The sequence below is a fragment of the Mesoplodon bidens genome, assembly GCF_964165515.1.
Source record: "Mesoplodon bidens genome assembly, chromosome: 10".
In the NCBI taxonomy this organism is placed as follows: Eukaryota; Metazoa; Chordata; class Mammalia; order Artiodactyla; family Ziphiidae; genus Mesoplodon; species Mesoplodon bidens.
Window position 1 is genome coordinate 63,797,382 of NC_138172.1, and position 14,513 is coordinate 63,811,894.

Genomic DNA, 14,513 nt, shown 5'->3' on the forward strand with positions numbered 1-14,513 from the left:
AATATGAATGATTTGCTTTTAAATACATATTAGAGTCAATTCAAGATTTTTGCCTATAACACTCCCATTGTCATCCAGTAAAGAAATGTGTCTTTCTTTACAGGCAAGAAAGGAGGTTAAATAACAGCTGATATATAGGAAATTTTGAGTAGCCATATAGGCCTCATCTAACTGGGGCACAACAGTAATCTGTAAAAAAACCAAGGTGGCAGATGTGAACTTTATACATTAAGTGAGTGACTAAAAAATAAAGATTGAAAACCTTGAAGATTTTTGCTAAGCTAGAAAGTTTTTTGTGCTTCTCTCAAACAATACCTCTGTGATGGAATATCTAGGCAGGCCTAGTAACTGAACCATGCTCGCAAATATTTTAAACCAAATAAAAGAAAGTTTAATAAATTCCAAATGCTATTTTTCCCCCTTGAAACTGACTCTTATTTGTTGGCCTTTAAACTATATCTTGGAACTCAAAGAATATCTTTTCATACAAATACAACTTTTAAGGCCTTGGAGAGAAGCAGTGTGTTTGGTATTGATATTGGTCAGCATTAAATTAAACAGTTAGAGAAGCTGGATCCAACAAGGGAATATGTTTAGCTGGGATTACTTTTAAAAATAAGTAAGTTTGAATGTCTGTAGACAGAGCACACACTCATCACGTGCCCAACTCTTTGATACCACCACACACCTTCCCCACTAAATCTTGCACTTGATCTGTCTGGTCGTCAAAGCCTTGGAGTCTGAGGAACCATATGTGTACAAGCACCATCAAGTTTAGTGACTTCTTCTCTGAGCATCATGAGATCAGAGAAATGTCCACCACCTCTGCTGCCCTCAGGCCTAATCTTACTGATAAGTATATTTTATGTGTATGTATATAATATATATGTATATACACACTTAATATATATAGTTCTTCATTAACATTTATGATACTCAAATTATACCTCTGTGATGGAATATTTGTATTCCATTTTGTATACAAAAATGTATATATTTGTATCATGAATAAGCAAATGAACAGCATTGATATTTAAATATGAGGGTTTTTTAACATTAAAACTAAGCAACTGAACACCACTTTATATCTATTTGTAAGTGTTATATAAGTAGAAATATTTTAAACCCTAGACATGTAGAAATCTAGAAGTTGATGTGTCTCTAACCTGAGGTCTCACATTCACAATGAAGGCAGCCAAGGAAACAGAAGATTTGGGAAGAGTGAATTAACATCAGGCAATAGTAATACGTCTTTCTAAGGATACCCAGTGAGGCCTCATTACATGTCTCATTTAATAACTACATGGTAAAATATGAATAAAGCTCATTAGCATATAAGAAATTAGAGTGACGAGTAAATTTTCAGTTAAGTTTAAAGTGTATGAAGTACACAGCAGGTCCATTATATGAGCTGATTAATCCTGCAAGTGATCTGATTAAGGAATGCAGCAAAGTTCAATCTGGGTTTTGTAGGAAAACCAGGGAAATGATTGGGAGCCATTTTATTGGGAGAACAATGCATATGTGATTATAAAATGCAACATGAAAGAATCCCTGTGATCACATTTACCTTACATATGAAGACAGAGTAACATTTTCATGTACCCATCCCACATTAAGAATGGTTTCCTAAGTCTTAATGGAGAAGCTTTCCTTCTCAGCCCTGGTAAGCTCTGCCATTGTGAAATGTGCTTTCACAGGGCTGGTCCCTTTCTAGTCCTTCCCTTCTGAATTGCATCCAGTTACCTCAGTTTGACCATCACCAAGAGAAGAATTCCACAGATGACTGTCATGCACATGACAGCATAGATGACTTCTAGAAACAAAAGATATTTTTTAATTACTGGATTTTTAGAGAGAATAAATACTAAAAATATTTTAGGGGATGGATTTTTCACTGACCATTGAAGGGGGAATGAAATCTGCTGAGAGTTATGTCCTTTGCATGTTTTTCTTTATGCAGTGCAATGCCTTTGACATTATGCAGTGTCACATAATCTGAAAGAAAATAATGAAAATGAGATGAAAGTATTTAAAAGTCATGCATTATCTTTATCCTGTGGGTTGTAATTTGCTTTGTATTATAAGGCAACAATTTTTATTTCTATGACATTATCTTAATAAAATATTATAGATTTGGGTGAAACGGGGTGTACTTTTATTCAATTTTAACAGCTTTTTTTCACCCTTTAATCATATAATTTCATAATAGAAGTTGTGTGCTTGTTTGTTTGTTTGTTTGTTTTTCCCAAACCATGACTAGGAAAATGATTACATTTTATAAGACAGCTCATTGTACCTTATACATAGACTAGGAAAAAAAAAAAAACCACAGTAATTTAAAGCTACACATTGTGATACAGAAAAAAGAGTCCTTCTTTACAAGAGTGATTGTATGAATGTGCTTTTAATATCTCATTTCCCTAAGACCCACAGTATTTATGAATTCTTAAAGTACATAAAGGAGACTCCCTAAACCAATCACACTCTTTGCCTCTCTACCTAGACACTTCAATATCCGGTTTTGTTATTTCCACTATTCTGTCTCCCTTTTTTAGCCCCTTCACTTTCTATTGTTTTTACCTATTTTTGCCTTACCGAAGGGATCCTCTTGGCCATTCTGTGGCCCTTGTCTTCTCGACCATGTTTTCCTAAACACATTTCCACCCTCACTTCACAACTCATAAGACAAGAAGATGTAATCTGTAGACTTAACTGATAGATCTATTTTAGGTGACTTTATTGATAACTTTGAAGTGAAATCATCCCTAGTTTTGATTCAAGTCAACACATATATATGACTGTCAAACATACCAATAACACAATAACCAATTTATTTGATGATAATTTGTTCAGGTGGGTTTTGAGGCTTAAAAAAAGGGGGTGGAGAACAGATAAAGCCTCCACTTGACAGAGCCTTTGCTGTCTTTTATAGATGTTTCATGCATTTTGAGACCTGGAAGTCTAAGTCTGAGTGGATAGTTTTTTGTGGAAGTGAGTGTATCAAGTAGCGAGGTATTGCATCCAATGACAAGAGTGACAAGAGGCTCTGAGCAGGAAAGGAGATGAGAAGGTATATTACCAACAGTTCCATTCAGCCTCTCTCCACCCAGGGCTGATGTTTTCAGAAGCCAGCTCCTTGGAAGCCAAGGTTTGAGATCTGTGCTGAGACTAATTGGTAGAAAGCACAGGAGCCAGACTGTTTCAGATCAGTTATAAAACTCTCAGGGTGGGTCCAGGAGAAGCAGCCCAATACAAGAGCTAGAAAAGTAACTGAGGATTTTGTCATTGAAAACTCATTCTCAAGGTGTCTGACCTCCAACACAGTTAAGACATTTTTAGTTCAAGATTGTTTTAATCCCCAACTCATATATCAGATTATCCTATATTTATAAAAGTCTGACCTTCTTGGGAAGTGAAAAATCAACTTCTTCTGAATGTAAAAACAATAGAGGTAGAGCTTGTGATTTTTTTTCACTTTTGTGGTTATAAAATAATTCTGTTATTCACTAGAAAGTCGGAATGGAAAAACTGAGCTATTTCAAATAATACCATTTTTATGAGTGATCCTTTTGGGGGGAAGAATTAATTTCAATCAAATTAAGCATACAGATTTTTAGTGAAGTAAGTGATCATAATCAACTCTTGTATTTAAATAAGTTGGAATATTAAGAATAAATTATTTTGTTTCTTTTTAAATTTTATGGCATTTTGTGATATTTTAGGCAGATTCATGACCTAAATGTAAATGTATATAATGTACACTGGCTGATTATTCAGTACATCTTGCCTAGTTAGGTATTACAATTCATCTTTGTATAAGAAAAAAGGTATGATTTTGATTAATTAGGCTATCTTTTAGATATATAACTGCCTAAAGTAATTGTTAAACATTCACCTAGCAAGGCTTAGAAAGAATTGTCTCATTCACTAAATTTCACTCACATGGAACTCATTAACAAAGTTATAATAGATCAATGACAGAAATGCGAGCTAATGATCCCAGTGAAAATTTTAATGTGACTAGCAGTCACTCCACAATCTTAAATATTGCACCCTAGGAGGATACCAAATATCAGTTAGAGAGATTAATGTTACAGAAGGTTTCTTGGCTACTGAAGCCCATTGGAGATTCTTTCCCAACTTTTATAAACAGTGAGATTTACTGTGTTTTATAACCATGAAATTAAAGTCGGCAGAGTTAATAACCAACCTCAGTCCCACACCATCTGCTATATTTATAGATAAACACTGTCCGTGACTTGTTTATTTTAACTCCTACCCTAGAGTAATTAAACATTATTATGAACTATATTGTAAAATCCCTATACATTTGACAGGAAATCAAGATTAATTTCAACCTTACAGTAAGAACAAATTTATATAGTATTCTCCCCAAATGAGCTTCAGAGATGGGATCATTTCTCCTTTTTTCTTCCAGAAGCCTTGTACAGCAGTGGCTGAGAGCTGATGCAGACCAAACCTCTACTTTGTATAATTTATATGAAGTGGTAAATGCATTGTAAAAAATGTGGTAAATCAGACACAAAGTAATGATTTAAAAATAAGTGTCAGAATTCTTTAAACAGAAATTAAACTTAGCACAAACTGCAAATCTGTAAACCTTCAATTAAAATTTAAATAAATCATAATTTAGAAGAGTCTCATTAGAGGAAAAATTTGATGAAAATGAACATTTTCATAGAACAGTTTTTAAAATATATTCTTGTAGCTATTTTTTTAAATGGAAGTATAATTGATTTACAATGTTGTGTTAGTTTCAGCAAAGTGATTCAGTTTTATATATATATATATATATATATATTTTTTTTTTTCTTTTTCAGATTCTTTTCCATTATAGGTTATTAAAAGATATTAAAAATAGTTCCCTGTGCTATACAGTAGGTCCTTGTTGGTTATCTATTTTATATATAGTAGTGTGTATATGTTAATTCCAAAATCCTAATTTATCCTCATTAATGCATCTCATGGGATAGTTAAAATTCTATTGTCTTCTTTCTAAGTTTAAATAAAAGCACCAATACCATGGCAACATCTTAGTGAGAATGAAAATTCAAGGATGATCTTCTTGGGTATCCCAGGGTCAGTTTTATTTATAATTTTGTCGATATTGTCTCATCTGAAGGTATGTAAATTAGAAGTGAGTTTTGAATTGTTTCACCTAATGATCAGGATTGAGATTCCATGTATCATGGACTCTTTTGATCATCAGTGTATGAAAACGTCCTGCTGAAGTGGATCTAAGGAGCATTGCTGCTGGGAAGAAGGGAAAACATATCAGCATCTACAAATTTGAAAAACCAATACTTTAGTAATACGATAAATCAAGGTGTAAACACCTAACATGGATATAACATCATTTTTACTAAAATGTATGCAGTAAAAACTAAACGAACTAAATAATATGCTTTCCCTAAACAGTCATAGCATGCATCAATGAGGCATATTCTTTTATTTAGTTCACAAACTTCAAATAAGATAAAAGCATGTCTTAGGTTTATTTTCTTCCACTGTGGCTAAACACACTGTGGTTGCCAGGGGCGGGGAGGAAGCAGAAACTTAGGAGTTATTAGTCAACGGGTATAAAGTTTCAGTGATGCAAGATTAATGAGTCTAGGAATCTGCTGTACACCATAGTGCCTATCATTAACAATACTGAATTGTATGCTTACAATTTTTCTGAGAAGGTAGATCTTAGGTTAAGTGCTCAAATTATTACCAAATGCAAGTTCGTGTGCCCAACACACAGTGAGCCCAAACAAACTGAAACATCGGAGTTTGGAGCAGAGAAAGGTTTATTGCAGGGACCAGCAAGGAAAACGGGTGGCTCATACTCAAATTACCCTGAACTCCCTGCAGGGTTCCAGAAAAGCATTTTAAAGGCCAGGTGAGGGGAGGGGTTGCAGGGTATGTGATCAGCTCATGCACAATTCTCTGATTGGTTGAGATTGAGGTAACTGGGCAGTTAACATTATCAATCCTTAGGCATCAGAAGTTTCAGACTACATGCTCATGATCATCAAGTAGTTAATTTCTTCCATTTGGTGGTGGTTTAAACATCTGAAAAACTCAGGAAATATGCATCAGATGCTAGGAGCTAAAGCAGAGGGTATAGGGGAGGGGTCTGTCCCAGGAGAGCCCCATAGGGTCCTGATCATTTACATTATCACACAAAATAATAATAGAGGATGGCAGGAAATCTTTGGAGGTGATGGATATGCTTATGGTATAGATTGTGGTGATGGTTTCATGGTGTATACTTATCTTCAAACTCATCAAGCTGTATGCATTAAATATGTACAGCTTTATGTATATCAAAAACAAAACCAAAACAAAACCAAAAACATATAAATGAATAAGTATACCTTCAAGAATATTTGCCTAGATCTTTTGTCATGAGCCAAAAGCTCAGTGTTAGTAAATGACTGCATTGACAAGCCTGGTAACCACTCCTTTATCTGTGGTTGAATGACAGCGGTGTTCACATGTCTAATGGATTTGCTTGGTGATTATGGTGAGTTTCAATTGCACTACTAAAATATTTCAAATGTTCTATGTTTTTCTTAATAGTCTCTGCAAATAATGAAATAGTCACTGAGATGGCAATTGGAATGCAAATTATACTCTTTCTGAAAACTAACACTAGATTTAATCAATATAGTATTATTGTTTTAGAAGCCCATGTTTTAAAGCTTGAAAGTAAGAAAAAAAAATCTGTCATCTGTAGTTTTGGGCTCATACAAAATAGATCTAAAGGTATAGATCGAAAATAGGAATATAATATTTGTGGTTACGGTATATATCTGTAAATACGCAAGTGTGCATGTAGGGTAGAATTACAAAATTGGATGGGACTTCTTAGATTATTTTAGTCAAAAATTCAGTGCAGTGATCTATTCTGCCTCATTCTGGACTGTCATCACCATTCCAGGAATGAGCCGTTTAATACTTTTTACCCTTCGATTACTATTGAAGGTCAGTTCTAATTAAAATAAGAAGTAGCGTTCTAGGCTGTTCTTTTATCAACTCAAGATAATAAATCTACTTTCCTTTGTTGGTATCACTGCATAGCTCTCTGGCTGCTACATGTATATGTGTGTTTGTGGGGAGATAGATAGATAAATAGATAGATAGAGGTCTCACTGTCACTAGACCACACAGAGCAATGCTTTCCAAACATTAATATGAATCTTCTGTTTATCTTAAAATGCCAATTTTGATTCAGTAGGTCTGGGATAATGCCAAGATTCTGAATCTCTTAAAGCTTCCTAGGTGATGATGATGATGCTGGCAGAATATATATATTCATATATCTGTATACAGAATGGCAGAGAGAGATGCATGTACGTACTCATGTAACATACAAAATGCCTTACTTCCATGTATATGGTGCTTAATACTTTATAAGGCACTTTGACAAACACTGTTTAAATTTTATAACAACTAGCCACATAGGAATTATTAGCTCAACTTAAAGAAACTCAGACTCAGAATAGCTGTCTTGTCCAAGATCACAGAGTTGATAAATAGTAAAGATGTAATTTGTAGCAAACTTTTCTACCAAATATATATTTTAAAAAATGTCGTGGAGACCACAAAAGCATGTAAAACATTTTCAGCTTTTTCTAATGTGGCAGCCATATGGATTAAGAAATAGATTTGAAAAATAATAGGGACCAGTTGAATTTAATAGTGTTATACAATAAGAAGCATTTAGTAGTAGTATCTGATCACAAATATCCATGATTATATATATAATATACATATATATAATTTTCTGTTGATGAAAATCACAATAGACCACATAAAATCTAAAAACTAAAGCATCTGAAATGCCTCACATATACCTGTAGGATTTTTCAACTTGCACACATCTCTGAAATACGTTCATCATTTTCAATTTCAAATCAAATAAATCAACCACCTTAACTTTGACATTTAACAGAAATATTTTAAAAAATGAATACTGCAATTTTCAAGGTGATATCTTAGACTATGATATCAATATGAGTATTTTTCATTTTTACAGATGTAGAGTTATGACCATATGTAAAGCTTTCCACAGTATTCACCAGGCAAAAGGCATACAAAGAATAATACACAAAAGAACAGTGTAACTATTTTTTGTTGTTGCTGTAATGTATGTCTACATCAATACAATCTGAGTCTCAGATGAAAAATATAAAGTAATCCCACAGTTTAAATATGCCTATATCTGGAATGAGTTCAATAGACAAAAATATGTTTCCAAAATTGAACAGTAATTTTTACTGTGAATTACATTCTAGGAGATCTTGAATTTTTACCTTGAATTATATAGGAAGTTTTGTAATAAGACAAATGTAAGCTAAGAATGGGAATAATCTACACTATATCAATTTTAAAAGTTTATGTTTTCATGTTTGGAGGTTTTTAACGTACAGAATTTTTTTTAATGAAAAAGTATACGTGACAATACCATTAATTGTCCAGATAGCTTTCTGATGTCTTTGTTTGGAACTGAATGATTCACTAGTGTGCACACTTTTGGAAATGTACAAGACTTTACCTGGCAGGTGTACACAGTTTTTTCATACACTGATGGAAAACACCAAGGAAAAGAGAGCTAGGGAAAAAAATAAAGGGTAGAGATACATTTTTGGAGAGACTTCATAGTCATTTGGAATGATGAGGTGATTCAGAAAAGTTTGTAAGTTACCGAGTTTTAAAATGAGAAAAAAAGTATACACTTGTAGTATTTTTTCAATGCACATACATTTGCGAATCTTCAGCAAAAAGTTGAATATCAAAGTATGAGATATACTGTTAATTCTTCTTAGACAGCAACCTTCTTGAGAATAGACATCATATCCATCTAATTCACAGTATAACATGGATGACACAATGCCTTGCCCATGTGATTAGCTGATGGCCGAAAAGTGTGTATGAGCAAGTTTCATGTCTGAAATAACACATCTGTCCTTGTGCAGTGACATACATTTTGAAATATATAGCTATATCATGTTTAGTTCTTTCTCATCTTTAACTGACATTAGCCAAGGGTCTTCACATTAATCACATATTTTTCACATATTATCACCACTTCTTAAAATGTAAATTCAGTGTCCCAACTGCCATGCATATTGTTGCCCAATCAAAAAAACTCTTTTAAGAAACTATTTCACCTGGTGATTAATTCTAACAGTCAAGTTTGTTCATTGATGGGCGAAGAGTAAGCATCTTGGTCATCGGATGAGGAGAATTTTGAGAATTTCTCTGAGTTTCAGTTTTCTCATTTGTAAAATGAGACTAGTAATAGCTATGTTTGCAAGATTTTTGAGAGTGAAAAATACTATTAAAATAACAGAGCTCTTGGGAACTTCCATGAGAAGAAATATGCACAGGCGGGGATGAAGAGAAGGGAAACAGGGATAAGAGAAGGGGTTCCTTTTATGGTTCTTTGTCTCCTTCTCTTTTCCCTTCCTTCCTTTCTCCCTTGTCCCCTTTCCTTAGAAAGATCTCCCGAGGCCAACTGACTGAAGTAAAACTTTCTGTCATTTTCTATTTCAGAAACCTGATTCCAGGTAGACATAGTAAGGTCCAGGTTTGTTAGAAGAGGCAGAGTTTTCTAAGCTGTTCCATGAAACACTAGTTCTGCAGAATACTTTTATGTGCTAGAAAAATCAAAGAGCCCAGAAGTAGAAAACTTTGTAAAATTCTAGGTAAGACAAAATAAACTATGTGCTTGTTTGCTGCAAGTATATACTATACTAGTGGGGCACACTTTACCTACATTTATTTTCTCCATGGGTTATATCTGGGAATCCATTTAAAAATCTTGCAAAACAGGGGCATATGTGACTTAGAGGCAAATATTTATGTATTTGGGTGGGCACAAATATTTATTAAGGATTCTTATTTGTACTTAGTCAATGGAAACTCAGAGAACACCATACGAATAATATTTTGTGCCCATCAATGTAGGCTCTAATTTATAACCCTTCCCTCTATTAAGCACACATATTCACAAGCACCTGACACCATAATTTCTCCTGTTCTCTACTCCTGGGAGTCAAGCAAAATTTTCACCCTGTGGTTTGGGAGATGTCTGGCCTCTCAAACACTACTCTTATTGCCTCTTGGAGTGGTTGGTGTGATGCAACATTAATTCCAGGTTTGCTGCTAGTTAATCTGCTATTCTTCAATTTCTCAATGTGTCCTCATGGGATATGGAGAATTGAGAGTCTGTCCTCTACTTCGGAGAGCCATTCCAGCAGAGCTAAGTGTTCATGGATCATTTATACCTAATCACCTATAAATGTCCACAGGACCATGGGACAGAAACCAGCATATTTGGACCCAAGTAAAGATTTTCCAGTTGAGTAAATATTTCCTACTTCAAAGCTAGCGCCATGACAATCAACATGGGATACATTCGTGGGATGGTACGTGACCCTGTTCTCATGAAGTTCTCAATGGAATTTTGGGTAAGGTGAATAATGTGAATCAAGCGCAGTGGGAATTGATAAGGGACACCTAGGGGAAAGGTACGCATTTGATGAATGGTGGGAAATAAGGCTGATTTACATTTTGGGTGTCCTTGAAAATTGGATGAAGGCGTTCAAATGTGGGAAAGCTGAAAGCAGGGGCAGTGGAGAGCACACAGAAATAACAAGATCAAGTTAAAGTTTGAGAATTAGTCTATCCATGATGGGGAGATTTAATAAGGAAGCTACAGCAGCAGTTTAGGCATGGGAAGATGAAAACTAAAAATAGGTGGGAGAAGTTGGAGTAGAGAAGAGAGGAAGTGTAAGGGCATATTTAAAACAAAGAGCTTTCTGTTGGAAAGCAGAATGATCAGAAAGCAGAGTAGCAGAAGCATCAGAATCAGATCTGGATTCTGTCTCCCCCCAGAGCTGTCATTTTAGGCAACTTACTGGTCCTCTATTCCCTTAGCTTTAAAGTCGGATAATGCCAACCACAAAATTTAATTAAAAATTAAATGTGACAATATATAAAGAGAGTTTGGAACTGTGTTTGGCACAAAATAAGTGCTCAATAAATTACATCATTTTTAAATATTATATAATTTAGAGTTTTATTTGATATTAAAAATGCAAAGTTAAATCAAAGATGACCCTTAGATTCTTGAGACAACACGATGATCGGAATAGATTTGACGTGAAAGATGAAAGAGTCATAGAGGAGAGAACTGCAACGTTTACCTCTCTACTTTTCAACTTGACTGCTCATAACAAAGAACCCTGGCTTTGGAACCAGAACTCCATCACAATCTTAGTTGAGTCATCCACTGGCTGCAGTAGCCTTGGACAAGTTAGTTTAACATCTGAGCCTCATGCTGTTCACATGTAGAAAGGGAGCTGAAATAGGTCATATTATTTATTTATTTATTTTTAAGATTGAAGTATAGTTGATTTACAAAGTTGTGTTAGTTTCAGGTGTACAGCAAAGTGATTCAGTCATATATATATATATATATATATATATATATATATATATATATATATGTATATATTCTTTTTCAGATTTTTTTCCATTATAGGTTATTACAAGATATTGAATATAGTTCCCTTTGCTATACAGTAGGGCTTTGTTGTTTTTCCATTTTATATATAGTAGTGTGTATCTGTTAATGTCAAACTCCTAATTTATCCCTTCCCCCCAGATTGTATTATTTTGTAGGAGGATTCACTCCTCTTTCTTTGTAATGAATTAAACTCCTACCACCCAATGCCATGTGGCTTAGAGAACTACCTTCTGTGAGAAGAGTCTGTTTTACTGCCCCCTGCCGTTGGGCTTGACCTTGACTTGAGTTAGTCAAAAATGTGAGCAGTTGAGACTTCCCTTGTGGCACAGTGCTTGAGAATCCATCTGCCAATGTAGGGGACACAGGTTCGATTCCTGGTCTGGGAAGATCCTACATACTGTGGAGCAACTAAGCCTGTGTGCCACAACTACTGAGCTTGTGCTCTAAAGCCCATGAGCCGCAACTACTGAGCCTGCATGCCACAACTACTGAAGCCCTTGTGTCTAGAGTCTGTGCTCTGCAACCTGAGAAGCCACCACAATGGGAATTCCATGCACCGCAATGAAGAATAGCCCCCGCTCACCGCAACTAGAGAAAGCCCATGCACAGCAACAAAGACCCAATGCAGCCAAAAATAAATAAATAAAAAATAAATACATTTATATAAAAAAAATGTGAGCAGCAATGATGTATGTTATGTTCAAACAGAAGTCTGAGTGATTCTGTCACTTAGTTTTTGTTTCTACCACAAAAATATCATGTTCCAAAGAGTGGCCATGCCTTTAACCTAAGTCTAGAAATGGGGAGCAGAGCCTCAGCTGTCAACCCAGAGCTGCCTAATTGTGGCATAACCTAGAAATCAGTCTTTTGGTTTGTAAGTCACTGAAGCTTGGAGATTGTATGTAACTGCCTAACCCTGCAAAAGCTGACTAATTCAGGAGTAATAATGTACCACAAATGAAAATTGTTGACAAATGGTAGCTTCTTAATTAATATTACCTCTTTTTCTTCTCTCCTCTCTTATAACTCTCAATTGAATAGTAGGTAGAGGGAGAAAAAAAGTGATAAAAAGGTTAAAGAAATGTGAGAAAGGAAGAGAGGGCACTTGGAGAAAGGTGGTGAGACCATTGAAGAATGGTCTTCATTTTGGGGATGAGAATGCTTTTCTCTGTTTTGGGGGAAATATGGGACCATGGGATGTATAGTCATGCAGTCTCTCCTTATCTTTCGTGCACCAATACTAATGTCACATTCACCATATTCTTAAAAGTAAGTGTGAGATGCAATATCATTATCTCTACTGGGGTTAAATTATACCCAAATCAAATAGGGCCCCATTATTTTTATTCCTAAACTCCTTTGACTTGCATTACAACACAAGATAGTAGGACTTTGTTAGTATGGATTTTCCAGCTGTTTCTTCACATTAAATAATCCCACAAAGACATAATGAGAATTGAAAATAAAGAGAGGCTACCAGTAAATACAGACAATATAGTGAGGAGCAGTATGGCATTGTGGAAAGAGGCCAGCCTTTGGCTTCAAGCCACAGACTCAAGTCCTTGCTCTAAAATTTGCTAAATGTGTGACTGGAGGTACTTAAACAAAAAAACTCTTCTGTACCCACTTTCCTATTCTGTTCAATGAGAATAATAACATTTATTGACTTGTTGTGAGGATTAAGTGAGACAAGACATATAAAGTATATTGCAGAAGGTCCACATAGAACCTATAATTTTTTTTAAATTTGAAAAGTATGTTTTGATTGTGGTTGCATATAAGCATTATCTATGGATCATTTAAAATTAGATTCCTTGTCCTTATCACTATAGGTTTTGATTTAATAGGTCAAGAGAGAAGAGAGAATTAAAGTACTAGACATTCTTAATTTCAAAATCTCTCTAGATGCTTTCAGTGTTTTGGTCAGGATAGAGAACCATTGGTAGAGAGTAGAAAACACATGGTTTTGGAGGTGAAAGAAACAGATCATATTGTAAATCACAGTATTGTGAGCTAGTGGAATAGAAGTTGTTAGAGAGGAAGAGAGGAAGAGTTGGAGAATTATGTTTTTTAATAGATCACGGCTTTGAAAACAATCAGGAATGGGTGGGCATGACCAGATATAGGGATAGTCACTGACGAGCCAGTTTTACCAATGGAAAATAACTATATTTGGATCAGTAAGAGACCTTACCACCTCACAAGTTCCCTTTCAGCTACCTGGCAGCATTAAAAGAACAAAAACAATTAAAACCAACAATATTTTCATTGTAGAGGAGGGGTGTTGGAATGGAAGTTTGGGCCAAAGAACAGTGAGAAAAATTAACTGGGTTGATGCAGCCATGTAGAAGTGTTGGAAGGAGCTATTAGGATTGTAGACATATGCTTAGTGTACATTCTTAATATAATAACTACCATATGGACTTCAAACAAAATACCATTGTACATTTCTGGCTGTCTGCTACACTAGGAAGAGTGAGAGACTTGAGATGCAGGTATGGAATGATGGCTGGTCTGGAAACTTAAAACATCACCCACAGCATCTTCCTACATAGACCTCAGGGACACACAGCAGTGTATCCCTAAGATAAGGTGCCCTTTGAAAAAAGCTCTGCAGTCTGATTTATATGGCTTCCCTCCTTTCAGATTGCCTTGATTCCCACCTGAAGTAGATGTACCATCAGGGACTAGTGGGCTCTGGCCTCTTTCTGAAGTTGAGTTGCTTTGAAAGTCCCTACCATATGCCTACAGTGTCTGACCAGCTGACCCAGGTACTAATGCAAGAGTAAAACATCAGTCCCAGAGTTCTGGCAAACTCTGAGTGTATTGCAAATTGGGAAAGCCCAGTGTTCAGTGTCAGTGGAAACCAAAGGAAGCCATTCCACCCTAAGCTGGAAGCCAGCAGAAATGCAAGAGATAGTGGAAATAATCTCTGTCACAGACACACACTTTAAAAACATCACCA

At 35.2% G+C, this 14,513-nt stretch overlaps 1 protein-coding gene across 1 annotated transcript in view; it reads right to left on the reverse strand.

Moving 5' to 3' along the window:
- Positions 1–14,513, reverse strand: part of GFRAL (GDNF family receptor alpha like) — a gene marked incomplete at both ends in the record, with an annotated part of 57,465 nt that overhangs the window by 736 nt on the left and 42,216 nt on the right. Inside the window, 3 exon segments of the mRNA XM_081247368.1 lie at positions 1,747–1,816; position 1,899; positions 1,901–1,998. Coding sequence (XP_081103494.1) covers positions 1,747–1,816; position 1,899; positions 1,901–1,998 — 169 coding nt within the window.